Source organism: Bemisia tabaci, chromosome 1, assembly GCF_918797505.1.
Source record: "Bemisia tabaci chromosome 1, PGI_BMITA_v3".
Classification (NCBI taxonomy): Eukaryota; Metazoa; Arthropoda; class Insecta; order Hemiptera; family Aleyrodidae; genus Bemisia; species Bemisia tabaci.
In genome coordinates this window covers 52,540,842-52,563,169 of record NC_092793.1, presented here as the reverse complement: position 1 = coordinate 52,563,169, position 22,328 = coordinate 52,540,842, and the positions used below count along the sequence as shown (strand labels likewise).

Here is a 22,328-nt window from a genome sequence, read left to right as displayed (position 1 = left end):
TGGTCTCTTCTGGATTATTTTGCAGCACCCGTGGATTAAATATCTCATGGCTTCCTAAACGAATTGGATTATACTGGCAGGGCTGAATGGATGTGCACTCATCATCGGATCATCAAATAATGGGATAAGTTTCTGTCTTTATTTCCAACTCCTCCCCCCCCCCCCCCCCCGTCATCAAACAAAAAATGGGATAAAGTCATCACTGATCTTGGAAATGCCTTTGAAATTGAAGGCATGAAACTGGGGTACTTTTGAGTCAAAGAGGGAGGAAACGAGTGAGTGAGAGACATGTAACTTCACGAGTATTACAGGAATGAGCAGATAAACGTGATATGCATCCGAGTGACACGAGAGAGTTTAATGAAAACAAGGTAGATCCCTGTGCAAAGCAAATTAGTCATAGCGAGCAGAGTGACTGTGGAGCGAAATTGAGAAAATTTAGAGGAGTAACTGATGGAGTCGTAGGGGCCTTTTAAATTCAGGTCTCCCCACAGAACCTCGAAATATTTCTGACACTGTTAAAGCTGACAGTTGGATATGATTCCGTAGTAAAAAATGTGACCTGATACTTTTTGATTGTCAGTTGTCGTTACCTCCTTGGCAGGTGGGCAAGGAGATGTTTGCAGTGTTGCCCGATTTATAGTTCCTTTATTTTCTTTAGTTCCAAAATTGAATGAACGACTGGGTCATGTAGGTGGAAGAAAATTAGTACTGATCAAGAATGAATTTGGTCACAAATACCAGAGGTCAAGTCGTTTGTGCATTGTGTATTGTTAAGAAGAAAGGGGAGTAGTGCAACGGATTTAAACTTTTGATTGACCATGAATATTTTGTATACATTTGTTAATAGTCCTTATTACCAAGATGGGAAGTGACCCTCAATGATCTACACATTTTATTATTTTAGATGCCAATTTTCTATGGATATCACCGCTTTTTGCCCTTTTCTTTCTGTGCAGGTCAGCTAACTGGATGGAGCTTACGGCGTTTAGTTGTAGTTACAGTTTAACTCGTAGTGCGAAATTCGATCTGCAGTGTTCGTGACGCGTTTCTCCTGAGCAAAGCTTGATCAACAACAGTGTGAGTGGTAGTGATTTTTCTGAAAACTCGCGAGTGGTCTCTTCTGGATTATTTTGCAGCACCGATGGATTAATCTTCTCATGGCTTCTTCAATGAATTGGATTATACTGGCAGGGCTGAATGGATGTGCACTCATCATCGGATCATCAAATAATGGGATACGTTTCTGTCTTTATTTCCAACTCCCTCCCCCCCCCCCCCCCCGTCATCAAACAAAAAAAGGGATAAAATTATCACTGATCTTGGAAATGCCTTTGAAATTGAAAGTATGAAATTGCGGTATTTTTGAGTCAAAGAGCATTACGTCGTTAGGTTTTTTTTTTTTTTGGCTACAATTAAAGTAAATCTCCTTATAAGGGTTTAACAAGGCTTGATAACTGCCCTCGATAATATAATTAGCGTGCATACAGTTGAAGAGACGTGTTTGCTATGATTTTTGCGGATGTCCCTTAAACGACGATTTTTGTAATAGTTTTTTTTTTAACTATGATCGCATCATCTAACTAAAACCAAACCAGGGTTAAAATGTGTTCCAAAGTCTCCTTGATAACATATCAAAAGCTCGTTTTAGTTGGACGATGCGCTCGGTGTCAAAAAAGCCTCGGAGAAAACCACGGATTTTCGCCAAAATACGCCTGCAGACCTATGTGTGGGCAACCGGTTAACACCTATCCAGTGGCCTATGGGCTAAATCATGATTATTTCCGTAAACTACATTGAGTCAACTTGGAAAACCCTCATTATTTTCCAGATTCTAGGAGGGGGCCAAAAAAGGCCCTTATCGATACCCCTCCTTTAATAGTAAATTTTAATTTGAAGCTTGAGTTGCCTTTGAATCTTTCTTGATTATTGAATTCCAGTCAAAATTTGCGGAATGGGGAATAGGGACGTGTCGCCTGCTCTTCCAATAGAAGTCTTCTTTTTCTGATTGAAAATTTTGAGAGCTTTTGTTCCATGCAAGCGCTTGATTTAGTATTTATCTTTGAAATTGTAACGTGATCATTTTTTGTTGAAATAACTCAAAATTGCTCCTGAGGCGTTATTATTCACAATTATACATAACCCTATTGGATGCCAAGGTCATCTTCGTAACTTTGTATAATTTTAGACAATATCGAGCAGGTTTTCCCAAAAAAATCTTCAGTTCTTCTAACTTTCCCACGAGAATTTTTTATATTTTATGTAAATGCTTCTATCTTAGTTTTTTGTTTTTTGTCTGCGTGTCATTTGCAAATTGATGATGTTCCGGCTTTGCAAAGGCTACCTTGAGTTGATTTTGGCGCCTTGATGCGACTTTACGTGTTCCACGGGTGTGCGTGCAGAATTTTCAGAAATATAAAGAACCGCCTGACGCTTTCTTTCATTCCCTTGTGAGAGATTCCTAAGAAACCTCTCGAATAACTGAATGCCTATATAGAAGAACCATTTATCCCTCAAGCCTTTCTTTACCAAGAAAAATCTCGTCCTCTGATTTGGCGACGAATTTCAGATTTTCATGGTGGGCCTTTTGCTCCCAGTTTTGGACCGAGGTAAGCAAGGTAGATAGCTACCAAATCCAAGTCACGATAGTGATTTTTTAATATCCACCCTTAGAAATATGTGTTGAACAAACTTCGATGGATATCGTTGCCAGAGGATTGTCCTGTTTTAATCAGTTAGTCATGTCTCTTTTTAAAATACCTGCACATCTATCGATCGGGATCGTTCTTTGAAAAACTCTTTAGAGAAATTGATAGAAAATCAATTTAAAAATTTATTTACATGACATAAATTACATAAAGTATTAATTTTCCTCAATTTCTTGTGTGTTAGATACTTATCATTTTCGTGCGTAATAATCGTTATGAAATCCGTCGGTGCATGGGTCAGTTCCTCTAGCCTGTATCTTTCGATCAAAGTATAGCCCTCGAAGTGACTTCACGTGACGCCACTGTAAGAGCTCAACTTTGATCGTATGATACGAGCTTTTGCCCAATGTGTGGATTGGAATTGAATTGCTACCAATTTCACGGACTGGGCAAACACATCGCCGGATAATGGCGAAAGTGCGAACCGCGCAACTCATCAACTCTCGCGTGAGATTGTTCGTAGCCAGCTGAATTTTAATGTTATGAAGTAGGTGATTTTAAGATCGTATTTTAAGGAGAATAAGAAGAATAAAAACCTGCGACAAGTATTGTAAGGTTTTTATGTCACCTACCTACAGAATTATGGGACTAATCTAGTGCAGATAACAACGGAATGGCGAATCAATCCTTTAACGTCGCTTGTCGTGATTAATACAGTGCAAATAGTAGGAATACCCAGTAAAAAAATTACGGAGTAAAATATGCTTTAAAAGCTCATAAAAATTTACATTTTCAAATTTGTCATGAATGTGTTAATAAATTAACGTAGTAGAATTGACTTTAAATATAGTTAGTTAGTTAGTTATTATAATTTTGAGACATTCAGCGACTCAGGCTATTAACGTCTTTACAGGTAATTTTGAAAATAGGAGTATAAACGAAAATTTAGATTTTTAAATTAAGAGAGGTGAAGAGTTTCAGAATTTTGGTGGCAATATTAGGTTCATCGCATGTAAGAGGGTTTGTCTGTAACTAGTTATCATGTATGTATGTATGTATATTTCACACATCAATACAGCCCTTTTGCTGGTAAATTGACAAAATGCGAAAGAGAGTTCTTCAATCTACAGGGTGTCAATCATGTATTCAATTCTTTCACAAAGTTACGATCTCCGCAGTAATGCTGACGTTTATTATTTTGGTCAGCAGAGCCGCTGCGACGTCAAGGTAACTCGCTCACAATGTTGACACATCGCTGCAAATTCTCATTTCACTATGCATGTCATTATTGTAAATTTGGGGGATTTTTTGTCAACTTGGCACCTTGATCGCTGATGCGTAGTTGTCTCTCAAATAATTGTGAGTGAAACGCTGAAGCAGGGCTGCCAGATAGAACGTGGCTGAAATTTGCCGATCATGCAATGCAAAATACAGTTAACCTCGGGGTGTAAAAGTACTTACGCAAGCTAGCCACATTTTCAGTAGGCATTGCATCAGCGACCATCCTTCTCTCAAGAGTAACGTGATGCTGAAGCCAGACTTTAAAAGGCTGCGCCCTGTCCGCCCCGTCTCCACCCTCGGTAGCCCTTCCTTTCAAATTCTGAGTATTTCATGATGAATTTCCGTGATAAGAAAATAAGTTCAACAGAGAGGAATCTCCGTACTAATCTAGAAATCTTCAAAAATGGTAGCTATGTGGACCAGAAGGAGATACTTCATTAGATAAATCGTGTGTGCAGGGTCAGAACCTCTCATAATTTTGGGGCTTTTTCCTAAACCCGGCTGAAAAATCACACAACTTTTCCTTTTTTAGAACGCGTCTGAAAAAAATATTTGTAGAAGAGATGGTTAAGATGTAGATGAAAGTTAAACAGTCACGCGATAGTTTTGAAAACCAACAAGCTAACACGCAGGCTACTCTTGGCCCACGGATTAAAGAGGGGTTAGTTTTCAAAATTTAAAAGAGTGTTTTTTACTCCCCGTATCCGTAACCGATTTTGATTGATCCAAAACAAGTATTAGCTATCACGCTTTGGAGGAGCGAATATAGCGCCCAATCTTTAATATGGAGCATCAGTTTTGAACGGCGGGTCAGATGTAAGGAGATGGGTACTTATACACTCACGTTGTTGACTTATAACTAAAATCGTCATTAAACTCGTCATTCATGGGGTAAATGATTAAAAATATGCTTAAAATAAATCATTTAGCCAGTGTTGTTCAAAATTGACATGTACTGATGCCGATCAAAAGTCATAATTTTTAATAAAAATACTCGGGCTTGTGCATTCTTAAAATATTTGTGAAAGAAATCGGGACTCTGAGTACCTACACAAGAGGTTCAGTTGAAGCAGCTACCGTTAATACGAATCTTTGTCATTAGCTGGAGCGCCCTCAAAATTTGACGTGGGTCACACTCGGTACAGTTAATTGTCCATGTCTCGTGTTATGGTCAAAACAAACGGATCTTAAGTTCGCAACTCGCACCGACCCGCCGCCGGTTATGCATCAAATTATTTTTCAATTTTCCTGTGATGTTTTTTGAGTCAATTTTTTCCAGCTTAAGACTCTATTCCTAGGAGAGTAAGAAGAAAATATAAACGCAAATTTTAGGCCACCAATTGAATTTGAAAATTCATTTTGATTAGAAGTTGGTTTCCCGATCCAACTCAGTCATTACAAGAATAATTGAAAATTCTCCAACAAATTATTAAATATACCATTGAGCAATGTATACCTATTTATCTCGTAAATGTAACTTAATAGAACTGTCGTGTTTCAAATTATTGATGGTAAAACTGCAAAAATGCATAGGTAGCTCGGCTTGCAGCGCTGGAAACTTTCTGTCATTATTTTCTAAATGGAAAAATTCTTACTCAAATTAATTTTTTGAAATATTCCCTGATTAGTCCTCTTGTGTGAGAGAATTTTTTTGTGAAATTTTCAAATAATGGTGGTGCTTCGTTCTCCTTTGACGGAATAAAATAGGAGCGGAGATTCGAAACACCGTAAAAGAGGCACGCGTTCTTAGAGTTAGACCGCCGATACGTTGTACGTATCCCTCCTGAATCATCCGCCGTCTTCCCACTTGACCTGATTTTTGGCTCCTCTGTAGGTGTTTGACAGCGCTGGTCTCCACTCAACTGATTTGCAATCCCATGTTGCCACTTAGCCCACATTTATGCTCATCATATCAAAGGACACAATATAAGGGAAGCTTGTTTACGGGACATTTGGCAACATGACATTGAAAAAGGCGTCAGGACGCCTAGTGCCGCGCTGCGCCGCGTCGCGTCGCGCCGCTGAGACCGGTGTGGTCGTTAACGACATACATTTAATAGTGTATAGGTGCTCGTGCTCTTAAAAACTCAATAATGAATACTCCAGTATGTCATCTCTGACCATTTGAATGAGTAATCGCGAGAGTAATTGTCATAGGGTCTCACCACCCTAGCCACAAAACGTCGTGCTTTCATGTATTTTCAATCAGTTCTAATTAATTAGTGCTAGAAACAACGATAACAAGTAAGTGCCATTATCTTTCCACGTTTAAGTAGCAGTGTGCCTCGCAACCATAATTACATACAAAGTATACCTCGGGTAGAGAATCCCTCACTTTAGATAAGGACGTTCAAATATTACGTACAGCATTTTGATCGACTTTTTGACCCCTCCCCCCCCCCCTCACTCAATTTTCTCAGGAAATAATGAAAAAGGCCGAATATAGCTTTAAAAAATACATTTTTCGGATAAGGGGCGTTCAAGTATTACGTGAAGCACTTAGGGGGGAGGGGATCTGAGCTTGTCTTATACTCTTACGGAGCCTTACGAAGGGGGAGGGGGGTCAAGCCGAGTCTTGCGTGAGCTTTCCGCTGTATGTTTGAAAATTTGTTCGCTTACTATTTCGGGTAAAACAGTCACTTATTTTCTTGAAAAAACACCCCTGAAAGTCCACAATTTTGGTTTTTTATAACTGGTAAACACCCTGACAATTACATTTCAATTATTTGCCCCTTTTTTTGTCGATTTTCGTCACAATATCTTTACGGAAGCCTTCCATTTATTCCAACTATTTTACCAGGCTTTCTCCGTTTTTTTCTGAAAAATGAGGGGAACCCCGGCCAATCTTGCGTTAATTCAATAGGGGAGGGGGTCAGAGATATCTTCCGGGTGCCTTACAGGGGGGAGGGGTGGGGTAGGGGTCAAAAAGTTGGCAAAAATGCCTTGCGTAATACTTGAACGGCCCCAGTTCGTCACTCAAAAAAAGAGTTGTGAACCACCGCACATGCACTACCATCTTAAATTTAAATCGTTCTGAATTCAAATATTTTTCTCTTAACTCATTTGTAGGATTAAATAAGAGGTGTCGTCAGTGCCAATAATAAGTTGGCACTTTTTTCCATTTCGCTTGCAAGCGATCGGGATGCAATCGTCCAATAGCGATCGAGGATTGACCGCGACCCGATCGTGAGCGCATAGTCAATCCTTGATCTCTATTGGACGACTGCATCGCGGTCGTTTGCAATTGGAATGTAAACAAGTGCCAACTAGCTAACGACGCGACACCTGTAATGACATTCCTATAAACCAGTACACATGTTCATTTTTTGCCCGAGTGTGTTTGGGGGCTGTTTTCTATTGGTTGAAATTTCCCAGCTGCGACTCATTTAAGGCAAAAATGTGTACCTTTTTCTTTGTAATAATTTTTCATTTTTGGCCCACACATTTTGACACTATATTTTACATCAGTAGAATTACATAAGGTTGTTTTTAAGTCACCTACCACCCCTGTAACTTCGTCCGGGGGGGGGGGGGGGGGGGCAAAAGTTGCTACTTTAGACCTAGGAACATCCCCAAAGTTTCAAACTTCTATCTCAATTAGGAAAAAAGTTACAGGGGTGGTATGTTACTTTTGGATAACCCTGACTATGCCGATACATTTTTGCCAGGGAACCTGATGGAGCTGTTAACAAGCCTGTTGCCACTACCCCTGAATTCGGTGCTAATTTTTGTGAGCATCGGGCTATTGGCATGGTACTACCTCGAGGAAAAGCTGAGCTACTGGTCACGACGTGGAGTGCCCTACTTGCCGGCCTTGAAGTGCTTAGTTCAGGATCTAGCTTTCTTCTTCAAGCGGAAAAGTATAACAGAAATATTCGCTGAGCAGCACCGACTATTGAAGGGGCACAAGTACGGGGGCGCGTTCCAGATGCTCCAGCCGTCAATCATCCTCCGAGACCCAGCCATGATCAAGGAGTGGCTCGTCAAGGGCTTCTCCAGCTTCCACGATCGCGGGCCGGAACCCAACGAAAAAGCTGACAAACTTTCCGGGAATCTCTTTCAGCTTGGTGGAGACAGATGGCGGAGGGTAAGACCCTTCATTTCCTTTTCAGATACTTTAAGCTTAGAAAATATTTACACCCAAAACCTATTTCCTTAAGAGTGGAGGGGTAGTGCCTCTTCAATACTGTGAAAAAATTGATTTCGAATTAACTTGGCAATATTACAGTGGCTCTCATTTCTGGCGTTAAATGCACTCCTATTTTATTTATCACACTTCATTTGGGACATGCAATTAAGGTAAGGTAAGGGTATCTCCTCAGATAAGAAGTATCGATGCGTGCTGAAGTCCGTGTAAACATAAGTCGAACAACGCTCCTCAGTTTGAGTTGGTTACGTGCGGATGGAACCAAAATCATCTTCGTGCATGGAAATTTGGACACAATTTTCGGTACTTGGGAAACTCGAAATGTTAAGGAATAGTTACCGTTAGGGGCAGAGCTTTTTCTCACAATAAGTAGCTTCATTCAAATTAAATGTTTTCCCCACAAACGCGCCCCTCTGGCGCCCTACTACAGTTACACACTTTTGTGTGAACCTGCTTTTTCGGGCATACGCCCTCGTTCCAAATTTTAAGACTGGCGACGTAACACATGGTGTACCACAGAATTTTGGGTGTCTGAATACCCACCTATGAATGATTGCAAAGCGGCAGTGATGACTTGCGCTATCTGGTGACTAATTCCTGAATCACGCTCAGTTATCGCCATCAAAGATTATCGACCTATTTTACGGTCGAATATAACCTATTCTATTTTTTCAAAGCAGAACAAATCGACATAAGTCCCATTCGGCCCCTCCACCACCCCTTATTACCCTTGAAAGCTACCCATCCCTCTTCCTCAAATCGGAAGGTTTTGGTGGAATTTTCTTCGCACAAAGACGAAAAATCACATCAGTTTTCATGTGTTGCCGTTGAGTAGTGTTCTATTTATTAAGTAAAGTATAATAGGAAGTCTGTAAAGTCGCAAACCGAGATACGTGGTTGCGGATTGAACCGTCGACTTACTTAAATGAATGATACATACCTACTCAAATATCAGCGCAAGGTATAATCAAAAGTTTGGCTCTTCTCTGAGAGGTGATTGCCCTCTTAAAAGTTCAGTGCCTCTCTAATCTAATCAATTATTTAACCTAATTGCTAATAATTTGGCTGAAGTGGCCTCGTGCCGATTGTCTAGTACCTACATAGTGCACTTAAACTAGAACAAAAAAGTGTAGCCTTCATAATCCTCAGGCTCCATTTTTTTCTCACAGTTTTTGAACCCACTCAAAAATGAAATCTCGTAATTTTTTGAGGCGTTTCCAATTTTAAGGCAAGTACAACATTTTCCTCGCGCCACTTCAAAAGGAATTAAGGAACCGTGCTTAAACTCTAAAGCAATACAAGCTACATTTTGGGGTTACGAATGTAAAACTATTTCGTCCTATTTTTTCCGCTCTCTTCATTCTTATTTTTTTTTCTCCTTTTTACCCCCCCCCCCCCCCGAAATTTAGCTCCTCCGTCGTGATGGCACTTGATGCAACTGCTCCCGATGTGCTATATATGGTCCTGGTGAAAAATCTGAGAGCTCATTCCACCACTACTCCTGCATACATTTTTTACTCAGCAGGAGAGTTGAAATAACCCGTAGTTTAACGCGCTTGGCGTCAACAGTTCTGTAAGGGATTTATCAGCGGTACACTCATCTCGTGCGTGTAATAGCATAAAAATAAAAAATTGTATTTGTACCTACCCTGACAATTGTACATGTCAGAGTAAAGATACAATTTTATTTTAATACAATTTCAATACGTCCGAAAATTTTCACTCTGGTCCGCCGTCATGTATATACTCTTCCTTGCTCAATCACCAACTTTATCACAAAAGTGTATCATCTTACAATAGAAATTAGAGCAAGACTTTTCAGGAGGACGAGACACAAAAGCTCTCATACGTCTTAAAAGATCTACCCGAATATGTCCACTAAATATTCGCTTTTAAATCCTCATTTTTTCGTGCGCTACGCGGCATAACAATTGAGAAGCTTTCTGGGGGAAGGGCACATGGCGAAAATGCGTTTGAGAGAATTGCATTTGAAGTTTTGGTCATTACTCTACGGTCACTGACAGTGACTTCCTTTCGAAATCGGGAGTCCAAGCTGCGATGAAAGGTACCGTCAGTGGCCAGAAATTAATGATGGAAACTTAAAATGCATTTTTCTCAAACGCTATTTTTTACTATGTACCCTTTTTCCGGAAAACTCCTCAATTGAAAAGCATTTCATTGTTGTGGTATTTGTATTTTCAGGTACGGCACAAGTTGTCGCCAGCGTTCAGTTCGGCCAAGCTGAAGATCATGTACGAAACTTTGAAAGACTGCGCCGAAGAGTGCAATGCCCATTTGGAGGCGCGGTGCGCGAGCCGGGGCGAAACGGAGGTCGACATCAAAGACCTCGTGATCAACTACACGCTGGACGTGATAGGGGCTTGCGCCATGGGCATCAAATGCAATGCAGTCCAAGATCCGGAAAACTGCGAGATGAAAAGGGTGATTCTCTTATTCTATTCAAATTCAATAGCAAAAATAATGTAGATAACAAAGAAACTCTTGCATGTGTCAGAAAATTACGTATTTATTAATGATTCGCCGTAAAATTTCGCGAGAAACGGATGCCACTGGTTTCCTGGTTTTTCACTGGTTTGTCTCTCTGAAACAAACTCCAAAGCTCAAAAAAAGCTCTCAAAGTTGGGGCCGTATTGGAGGAAATATCCCACGCTACCCTCAGAGTCCATCTCTATGTCAAGTCAAACTCTCCATGTAAAGATGGGGAGAAAATATTTTAACAGGGTTGCCACTTCGTTCGGAGACTCTAACACTGCAACCCTGCTAATGTATTTACTCCTTATCTTCACATGGAAAGTTCGACTTGATACAGAGGTGGACTCTCAGGGTAACGTGGGATATCCCCTCCATTACTGCCTGAACTTCAGGAGCTTTTCTGAGCTTTGGAATTTGTTTCAGAGAAAACCAGTGGCACCATCGTGTTTCTTGCGAAATTTTACGAAGGAACCAGTACTTAAATTGCTAATTCCTGACACACGTGAGAATTCCATTTGAGAACGGTAAGCCATTTTCGATTTCTTGTTTTTGGTTTCTTGTCGTTAATATAACCCTAATCCTGAAATGATTGATACTCTGATGAATTTCCAATCTTTTTCGGCCGCGGACTACCAACACAATTGAACGAACTGTTTTTTCTTCCTTTTTTTTCTTAGTCTTGTCCTTTTTTAATTCGACTTTTCGGACGAAAAATTTTCGGCGAGCCTTCACGGACCACTAAGCGACGGTCCGCAGACCAACACTTAGGAACCGCTGCAAACGACCGATTTAGTGACTGCGACATTTGATATACCACCGTCAAATTATGCTCCCCTGAAAAAGCGCGGCAAAACGATCGCTACAAAAACCTTTTATTTGTTTTTTGTGGAACCATCGAATGCCGTGGTCAGTTAATCAGTCTATCTTTGAAGCATGGGAGTTTGTTTTTGCCTAATCGGTGAAATGAAGGCTCGCTGACACAGAGTGAGATTTACGATTTACAGCCTGTAAGCTATCCTGTATGGTTTGCCTCAATCTAGACTGTTTGAATGACGGTTCATCTACTTGAAAATATTCGCATGCTCAGAGATTGGCTTGCAAGAAAATAACATCATCCTTTTTACAAAACTTTCAATCTGAGTAGTCCATGTCATCTAGTCTATCCATGTTAATATTCACCTCAGCCGTCCATTTTTTAAAAGAAGAGGTTGCGTAGTTTCAGCGCGAATGTATTGCGATTGTAGCTTCACTTAAAGATTTATGGACGTCGGTGATCTGAAAGGATCACTCTGCAAAAGAAAAAAATAAAAACGTATACCAACCAAAGCATTCCGTTGGACTGTCCGTCATTTTTCAAAATTACCTTCGTTCATGGACCTAAGTTGCTCATAGACGTCCAATCATGTCATGTATTAGGTATACTTCGGAGCCATTTAAATTACGGATAGATCCAATTGAATTCAAGGTCCTGCGAGAGCTGTTCCGATCCAGCTGGCGACAGTCCTGCTACCAGCTGATGGAGGTAGTCCATCCTAAGCTTCCGGAGTTGTTCGGTCTCTCGCCGAGGCAGCCGGCCATAGAGCAATTCCTCATGGCCATTACCAAGGACGCAATGGAGATGAAGACCAAGGCCGGGCAGTCCAACAGGAAGGACTTTCTCCAGATCCTCATGAAAATCAGCAGCTCCGAGAGCGAAGTTATCCGGGACTCCAACGAGGACCTTACGCTCTTGGATGGCGGTGTCATCGATGAAGGTAGCCGTGATTCGCATAATATGTGATACAGTAGACGTAATTTCGGCAGTTTTATCCGGGACATGAGTTCCGATTGGGGGATTCGATTTCGTAAGAAAACAAATGACGTTTCGTCGGAGAAGAGCTGCTCTCCAGCTGCATGGCCGGAATCCTTTACAAATTCAATGAGAGTCGATACGAATTTAGCCTCGCCACATAGTCTCTGACTTTATCTATATTGCCGCAAAATCTGAAGAAAACCATAAGACAACCCAAGCTAAGTTGATCGTATCTCTGAAATGAAGCTGTTGCATCTCTATAGCAACGTCAATGAGATATAAAAAAGTTCAATTTATCAAATTCACTCTCTCTGTACTCCGGCTGTTTATCTCATGTAATTATTGTTTTTTAAATAATATTCTATCTTCATTATAAGTATAATTTCTTTTTATTGTTGACTCAACAAAATGGTGACCCCGACGTGATCAAATATAATAAAATACAATTGAAGAAAAGTTATTGACAAGGTTATGTATAAAAAATTCCTATCATTATATGAAATTGTTCAGTGCAGTTAGCGTGCGCTTCCACTCTTTTTGTGTTAGTTACCCTTATACTATGAAAATACTACCCCGCAAATTTACCAATTGAGAAAGATTTTGCCACCGAATTTTCCGAGGACATTTTCAAAATCTACTTCTAAGAAATATTCTCTAATATTTGGACGTATTTCTGCCAAACGGAACAAAGCGCCAATTTGAAATCCTTTTGAGGAATTTAGAATGCCGGATAGCGCGTTCTGTGAAACGGAACTAAGCGCCATGGGAAAGCATTGCGAGTATAGGAACGAATGAGCCCGACGTCCGGTTCCGCCGCCAATCCAATCTCCCCTCTACCTTCCTCTCCCGATGGCGCTTCGCTCCATTTGACAGAAATACGTCCATTTGTGCAAGAAATCCTCATGATCAATCCAAGAGGGTTGCTCTAAGACCTCTCCCGTATTTTTTTTTCGTGAAAAATCAAAATTTTCGTTTGTTCGTGTGTCTCAACGAACCAACAGAAAGCTCTGTATTTCTCATTAAAATTTGCAACATTTAGCAATTTTATCATATTTTATTGGCTTTTATAAGTGTATCAATACGTATATTTTTTTCATTCCGTGTGCAGAAAAAAGAAACAGAGTTAGAGTGGGAGGCAAGGTATGAACTTATGGTCATATATGTATAAAATTTGCGACTATGCAACCGTACAGGTGATATCCTTCTACCATTTGTAAGTAGCGACTTAAATGCATGTTCGAAAAGGGGATACCGCCTTAAATGTTAAGTCGGCACATTTTGTTGCCTCAGTTTTTTCCCAATTATGAGTTTAAAGAATATAATGAAGGAGATCGAAACCGATAAAATTTTCTTGAGTACACGTGGTACCTCCGATTGTTAATTTTATAACCGGAAGGTTTTTGCGCACTTTCTGACCTTATCTCAAAGAGTTTCGACACAATCCATCTTCAAGAGATAGACTCGTTCGTATGTAAGGGGTTATAGTAACTCTCAATTTGGACACTCTCGCCTCTCGTTTCCAACTTCCGATATTCTCTCGATGATCTTTTCGAGTGTTATTTTATGTGAGATTTTTAATTGGCAGGCCCGCTATTCTGGACGGAGAATCTGATATCGGGAGTCATCACATCATTCCTCTTCGCCGGACTTGAGCCCGTGTCCGCCACTGCAATATTTTGTCTCTTCGAATTAGTTCACTATCCTGAGATCCAAGAGAGGCTTTTCGTGGAGATCCAAGCCGTGAGGAAAGAATCAGGCGGCGAAATCAAGTACGAAGATCTCAAAAAGCTCCGTTACCTGGACCAGGTCGTTAATGGTAAGTTAAACAAGGATAATATATGCGATAATAAACATAGACTTCCGTAGCTTCAACCTCCTCTCCTCTTACGTCTAGACGACGGCTATCCGCCCTCCTCCGCTCTCTTTTTTGTCTAAAACAATTTTTAGACAAAAAAGGACAGATTGTTTTGAAAACCTCTCTGTTTCGTCTCAGATTATCCTATTTTGGCTAATGAAATTATTTAAATGCAAAAAAAATACTTTAAAACTTATTTTTCATCCGATTTTGAATTTGACGCAGAGACTCTCCGGAAGCACCCGGTCGCTGGACTTCTAGGCAGAAATTGCACGGAGCCATTTCAAATTCCGGGCACATCAGTTGTTGTGGAGAAAGACGTCAAGCTCTTCGTTTCAACCTACTGTCTTCACCGTGACCCAGAATATTTCCCTGAGCCCGACAAATTCGACCCTGAGCGATTTTCCGAGGAAAACATTGACAAGATCATACCAGGATCGTATCTACCTTTTGGGGAAGGACCTAGATTTTGTATCGGTAAGAATTTGCCATTTTTTCGCTAGCTGAAAGTTTGACAATATCTAAGTATTTTCTTATATTTGTCAGAAATTTGTGTTCTAACATTGCGGCAGTATCCTGGTTGTCCTGGTTTAATCCTGATCATTCAGTGTAGCCAAATTATTATCTCTGAGTCAAAGAAAATAACGCCCCTCACCCGAGGCAATAATTTGGCGGCATTGCTAGGTACAATGATCAGAATGATCAGTGCGAAGTCTAGATATTGCCGTAATATTAGAACACAAAATTCTGACAAATAAGACAAAAAGATTATTTAAGTGTCGCAGTGTAGCTCTTCTATTTTCTCATGATATTGTGGCACTTAGGATCACAAATGCTGTAACATCGCATTGCCAGCTACCTACCTTTTTACTCGCCGTTGAATAAGATCACAGTGCATAAAAAAAGCAGTAAATTTGTATTCCGTTTCCTAAGCCCATTTACCTAATATTACTGCGGAAGAATAAGTCAGTTGATAAAAGTAGTGCCCGCAAATTATAGTTCGGCAAATATCCCCAATGAATCTTGCACGCTGTCTAATGAGTCTCTAGAATGGTGTCAGTACGAGATAACCTTATCTTCAAGAAAATGAACATAATTTCTTTGCGGGTATACTGACAAGTCCACCTATCACCTATTTATTCATTTTTAGCGAGGGCTCGCTCAAGTACCAATTCTGCAATGAGTTATAATAGTATTGAAACTTAACATCTACCAAAAAATGAGCACAGTTCCCGACAAAGGATTAAAACTATCAGTTCATTGATACGAGGACTAACATGGGTTTACTCTTGAATGTGCTTGCAAAACATGCTATTCACTCTGGACCCAAATTTAACAGTTCAAACGAGGTGAAACAGCGCTGTTGTTGAGTTTGAAGTGGTTTTCTCCGTACTAATCCTAGTAGTTGATCCTATTGAATAAGATATACGATTGCATACTTGAAATGATCGCGAGATAACAACCTAACAAGCACCCCGTGAGAAATCTTTGAGTTGGATACGGATGGCAGTCCACTTCGGAGCATATTTTGCTGTCAGAAAATTCGAACGTTATGAATAAAGAGTGAGATCTGCACCGTACGGCTCCACAGTGGACCGAGCTGCACCCTACAAAAAATAATTTCGTAGCTTCTTGAAGAGTTTAGGTCATTGTCCAATTCCATTCATAATACTCGAGTTTCCCCGAAGCGAAGTAGACTCCGGAGCTAACTCTGCCCTGCTAAGGAAGAACGACGTATGGACATTCAAGAGTTGCCAAATCTCCTTTGATAAAATACTAATTTCTGTGGAAATTTATGAATATTTGTTCTTGAAATTTTCAGGAACATTAGGTGAAATTGCGAAGAAAATTAGTAAAAAAATTTGATAACAAATATTTGTAAGTTCGCCAGGAAATTCGTGTTTTGTCAAGTGAAATTTGGCAACGCCTGAAGGTTCATACGGCGTTCTTCCTTAGCACGTCAGAACTGCTCTGAGAATTTCACTCCCAAACTTGTCCATTATCCAATAAATGAATTTCACATGGAGCCCGGGGCACATCGGGAAATGGACCCATTCACTTCCTCGGTCGCTATGTAGCTGAAAAGGCGTTTAAATAAAGCGTATCATTGAGGATGGTGTTCCTTTACTCTTACCATTTCCGTTGTCGGAGTATCAGAGATATCTCTGCATGAGGAAATGTAAAATTAGGTACCTCTTTGTCATGAAATCAGATGACTTTTATCTTAGGGTACAACTTTACGAAGCAACTCCTTCCCTAGTAAATTAACTCCTAGAAAAAAAGTGTGAGCTTAAAGTTGCAGTGATTTCGTTACTTTCCGATTGTTGCAAATAATTAACGGTCACGATCATCGAGACTTGTAGGAGTTTTTCTTTCGGTTATTAGCGGTGAATTTCAAAAGCTTGAAAACATTACCACTCGGCAGTCAAAATAAATGAGGATCGCTCGCTCTGTTGTTTTAAGAACTGCAATAATGTAAGATTCCCTCAGGTTGCCGTTGCATCTCTGCATTTGTGCTAACAATAAGTTGACTCTAAACTGTGCGCCTGCATAGGCATACAACTAAACGTGCTTGATGACCGTCTGTATTGCATACATTCAAAATTGAAGGCACTCGTGTTTCTCATGTTCGGCAACTGCAGCCAGCATGCGATGCGCGCCGAGTCTCTGGCGAGATTTTGCATCCATAACAGGTAACGCATTAGTATCAAAGGGTTCCTTTAGCTTTCCTCTTTTCATGGGGTTGGCGCGATTTTGAAGCCGCCGCTGATTTTTATCGGGCGTGTATCCTGACACGAATGACATCATACTGCGTAGATGTAGTTAATCAAGCACTACTCTCCTTACCTATCAAAGTTGAGCTCGAACTGAGGAGTTGATGACCTATTAATTTAAATAATGACGGTGAAACTAGGAAGGTGTATCTTGTCCCACGAGTGTTTCAAATTTTCCTCTTCATTCTATTTTTCGAAAGAATATTGCCAATTATTTCTAAGTGAGTTTCCCGAGCTTGTATTTGAAAGGGGGTGAAAAAATCACACAAAATTCCATGCATGATGATTGCATCCTTATGATTGCTCAATGCAGCTTCTCTAAGTAATATGGTAGGAAATCAGACGTATATTCGCGAGATGAAAATACTTGTTCCCCTTCTTTCACCTTTGCTAGGGGTAGGTATCTAATTCTCGGAAAGAAGTACGGTTAACTTGTGAATTTTCTTCGACTATTAAATCTGTACATATCAATTTTTTTTTTTTTTTTTTTTTTTTTTTTTTTTTTTTTTTTATTTTTTTTTCTCATTAAATGACAATAAAATCAAATAAAAAGAGAAAATAATTTAGGCATAAAAATCTCTCATTTAAATTCGCTCTTTCACACCTCGCGAGAACGACCACTCGCGAATGAAGTTTTCTTTTTCATTATTATTATTTTTATTGATTGAATATTTGTTTTAAAAATAGATTCTGTCTCCTAGTGCTAAATTCTAAGCTTTGACTTTCGTAGCGTCGTTTGAGGCTCTCATTAGTTTGTTATTTGTTACAGCTCAGCGACTAGCGTTGATGGACGTGAAAACCATGGTGATCACCTTGATTTCCGGTTACACTCTTCACAGATGCGCGAAAACCGCTGATCGTCTCGAAATGGATAAAACAACTTTCACTCTCAGTCCAAAAGACCCAGTTTGGTTACGGCTGAAAAAGCGACTTTAATTTACGGGAGAAAAATCTCATCGATATCGTCAGCAGCAAATCTTAGTAGAATCGCGGTAAGACGGCCACTCTAAAGTTCGAGTTTTGCATGCGTCGTGTGAATGAAGAGTTCCTAATTTTAGGGCAGTTTTCGTGTTCAGAAAATTTCAAATTTTATGTTCAAGCAACACTTTTTAGAAGTGTCTTAAACAAGACAGTTCTGAGACATTTTTTGGTTGAAAATGAAATTTGAATGATGAAATGAAAAATTGATGGAGCAGTATTTTTGACATCAATGCAAGAGTTTCAAGTTCGCTTGTATACCTACTTGAGGTGCTATGCTTCTTCTGATTTAAAAAGTAATTTTCATTAAAAAGGCAAGACTGTTTAACTTCATCTGTGGCACCAGAATTGACAGCCAACTTAACTTTTTACGTCAGTTTGTAAAATTTAACAAGTTTATTTTGTTGGTGATGCATTGTTTTCTATTTTGTCACTCAGTTTTTTGCCGAGACCTTGGGCCAAATTTCGTGAGGCGTTTAGGATGAAGCACAACCGTATTTAAGTTCGGTCTAAAACCCCTGATTGACTAGTGCCGTTGTTTCAATTTAAGTTCATCGACGGCGACGGATCTGTGGCGTGGCGTGAATGATCGCTTATCGATATTTCTCCATTTGAAGCTATGGTAAAGAATCGATTATTAAGGTGTTCGCTGCGAAAATCTTGTTTATCGACCCTTTTCCATAGGTTTGAATGGCAGATCAATCGATATATTGCAAAGCACGCCACGCCACTGCGACGGATGTTGTTATTTGGTGCTAAAGCGCCCACACAATTTGGCTCCTAGTTTATCACTCAAGGCTTTGTTTAAAAAAAATCTCACTCCTAGATTAGCTTGCTTTAAGTACAGTCTTAAATTCATGTATCATTTTTGCTGTGCCTTTTTTTTGTTGTATTATTAGGTAGATTGTATTATATTTTTTATTGTAATAAGTTATATTCTTGAATAATTAAAATAATGGTAAGTGAAAACAAGAGTTAGTAAATCTTTTAATTAAAAATCTTAAAAAGGAAATCCAGCAATTTTCAACCCACAAATAAATATCATTAATGTCTTGAATACAGTAACTTATTGTACAAATTTCAACCGAATAATGTAAAAGATATTAGATTTTTTAAATAAACTACTTAACCACCGAAGTAAATAAGCATCACCATAAGTATATATGAGAGACCTCCTCGAATGTTAAGCTGGCTACCTTCTGACGTTTAAAAAAATAAATAAACAAAAACCCTATCTGTTTCCTCAATTGGAAGAAAGGTTTGGATCCAATCCAGAGAGGGTTGCAGGTTATTACCTCTGCACATAACGTCCGTCTTTTTTTCTTTTTGGCCCTGATAACTCCAAGAATCTAAGATGTCTGAGCGAATCAAAAGTGGGTCCTCTAGTGACCCGTTAAGATACTCCACTGCGGATAACACGTTTGTATATCCAGAGAGGATAAGATGCAAAAACAAGGTTAAAACACTTCTTTCAAAATCTGCCGAGCTTCCCTTTTTATTTTAGACATGTTTCGTTTACAGTAATAAAGGATGTGAAAAGACCCTCTCGAAACCCTCTTGAAAGATGCTCTTAACACCTGTCGTTTCCGGTTTTGAACCCTGTTTACCCTAAATGGAAAGGAAAAACTGTTTTTTGACACCCCCCCCCCCCCCAAAAAAACAGTCATTTTGGAGGTTCTAGGTGTCACACTTCGGCTATGGATATGGAGGATTAATTTCAATTCTATCGTCAAAAACAGTTCTATCTGTATTTTCTTAGCTTTAAGATATTAAAAGACGTTGTTAAAGATAGGTTTTCTAACACAGCGATGGATGGTGAGATCTATGAATTTACAAAATATTCTATAACTATTAAGGCAAAATATAAGGAGCATTTCAAGAGTCCTTACGTTTGGAATAACAACTCAACAACTTGATAACGATGTAGCATGGCATGGCACAAAACTGGATGAATAACTTTCAGTTGGACGAGAATAGTTAAAAGTTACAGTTAAATTGTTTTGAGAGAGAACATGGAGGATGGAGTATTGCAGCGTTTATTGCATCTCTTTAATTTGAAGGAGTTACTTACTTTAGGAAATCATGTCAATAGCCCAAGTGCGGAACCACGTATGCACCTTCCTCTAAAACGTTATAAACCTCCTATCATACTTGTTTTTTTTTCTTTTGGAAAATAGTAATCATATTTTCTAGACTTCCATGATATTTCTTTTCTGTAGTAGAATATACCGTAAGAATTGCAAACTATAAAGTTTGGTCCGTTATCCTTTTGGATAAATAAAGTACGAACGTAAATGACAAATCGCAATGAAACACGCAATGAGAGTGTTTTTGGCGATCAGCAAGTGTAACCGGAAATGATGAATAGGTACCTGGTACATCCGGTAAATACTCTTTTGACACTGTAACTCCGGAATCACACGCTGAATTTGGCAGCTGAATATGGAATTTAACAGTCATCGCTCAACAGCTGAAATTTCGAAAATTCGAGTTATTTTCATCCAGATAAGTATCAAATCTATTCGAATAGTTCAGACAAATCCGACATAATCCGATGGTCGCCAAGAATCTTTGCTGAATTCGCGCAAAATTCAGGCATCGGGACGATGACTTCCACATTTAAACCACATTCAGCTCCCACATTCGTCGTATGATTGCGGCATCACTTTCGCGCGCAATCAGTGTCTCCGGTGATCGGTTGATGCAACCGGAAATGCTGAATATTTCTGGTAAATACTCTCCTAATGCTGTACTTTTTCGCGTGAAATCATTGAATGTTCCCGGCAATCAGTTGATGTAACCGGAAATTCCCAAATTTTTGACGGTGGAAACTCTCTTGACAATGTAACTGTAGCGCGCAATCAGGAAGTATTCCTAGTGCCTGCTGATTTAATCGGAAATTGTGAGTATTTCCGGCAGGTATTCTCTTGGCGTAACTTAGACTACGATTTTGGGGGATAAGGAAGTAATGATGCATTGGAAAAATATGACGACCTCATTCTGGAATGAGACATTATCAGCATTATCGCCAGCTGTAAAAGCTTACCACGGTAGAATAGAACTTCCCAGCTCCGGAGCGATCGCCATCAGGTTTTGAGATCAGGGAGAAAAGTATTGTCGATTTTTCCAAAATTTCCAAATTTGAATGGGACAGGAAAATGTCAGCGACGTCCCGAACGATTTTGCGTGACTTCATCCGTGCGAACCCAGGCAGGTTGCCATTCGCGTCTCGCAGTCAGGTTTCCCTTCTTACACAAACCGATTGCGATGGACGCACGGGTCGTAAGACAGTATGTTGGAATTTTTTGCAAACGTGCCTTAAAAATTCAGCATAAAGTGTTGCACCAAACAGTATACCTCTTTGAGGGAAAACTGTGCTTTTACGAGCTCCCCCCCCCCCCCCCCCCCTGTATTGAGATTTTCAGCTTTATGCTGAATTTTAACGCACGTTGATAAAAAAACTCCAACATACTGTTTCCCTTCTTGCTTAGCTCCCCTTCACTGCGAGATGCAAACGACACTCAGCTAGGTTCCAGTGCGATACTTGATTCAATGCAAATTTTTCTGCAGGGACCCACGAGCGCTGACGCAAGCGGCCCTCGCGCGGCGTCACGCAGCGCGTTCCTAGCGGCAGTTCTGACTGATAATGAAATTTATTCGGGGTTTTTATTTCTTTTACAAAACATCGGATCTTCAGGAAATAGATCTATATCTCAAGAGAATATAATTAAATTTTGAGGCTAAAAAGCTCAAAAATAAAATGTCAAAAATACCTCTGAAAAAATTTCACAATCCATGAAATTTTTTCTTGTATATTTTTCACTTTATTCCTCAGTTTTTTAGCTTCAAAATTTCAGAAATCAGGCACTCTAGAGATGTAGATGTACTTCCTGTGGATCCGATTTTTTTAAAAGTAACCCCAAGAGAAAACTTAATTTTTTTAAAAGAAAACTTATAGTAAAGACCTATACTTATAATGTACTTATATCAAAGTGTTTTCGGTAGGTACACAAAACACCAAGTCAAAGTTATTAACCAGAGTTATTTTCCATATTACCTCGAAAATCTATTTTTCGAGGAGACAAATTGCCTCTTGGATGAATTCGATATGTCGCTAATAAAACTTTTTATATTGAAATACTAATTATATGTGATTGCAGGAACGTTAACAAAAATTCTCATAATTCTTTCCCCTATGGCTAACTAGATTTATTCTCAACAATGTGACAAAGGAGAACATTTAAAGTCAAGAAAAAAAGAAGAAAAGAAAAAAACTCAGATGTATACCAACAAAGATATTTTATTATCATTATATCATTCCAAATAGACTCGTTTCTAAATTTAAGATGTACATTGATGA

General features: G+C 39.5%; 1 protein-coding gene across 1 annotated transcript in view; it reads left to right on the top strand.

Moving 5' to 3' along the window:
* Positions 1–6,019: 6,019 nt before the first annotated feature.
* The window catches only part of LOC109029764 (uncharacterized), a 29,594-nt gene continuing 13,285 nt past the window's right edge, over positions 6,020–22,328 (top strand). The window contains exons 1-7 of the mRNA XM_072304151.1: positions 6,020–6,173; positions 7,598–8,016; positions 10,279–10,518; positions 12,035–12,323; positions 13,947–14,177; positions 14,442–14,693; positions 17,760–17,924. Coding sequence (XP_072160252.1) covers positions 7,606–8,016; positions 10,279–10,518; positions 12,035–12,323; positions 13,947–14,177; positions 14,442–14,693; positions 17,760–17,924 — 1,588 coding nt within the window. The 5' untranslated portion in view covers positions 6,020–6,173; positions 7,598–7,605. The remainder of the gene's footprint in view (positions 6,174–7,597; positions 8,017–10,278; positions 10,519–12,034; positions 12,324–13,946; positions 14,178–14,441; positions 14,694–17,759; positions 17,925–22,328) is intronic.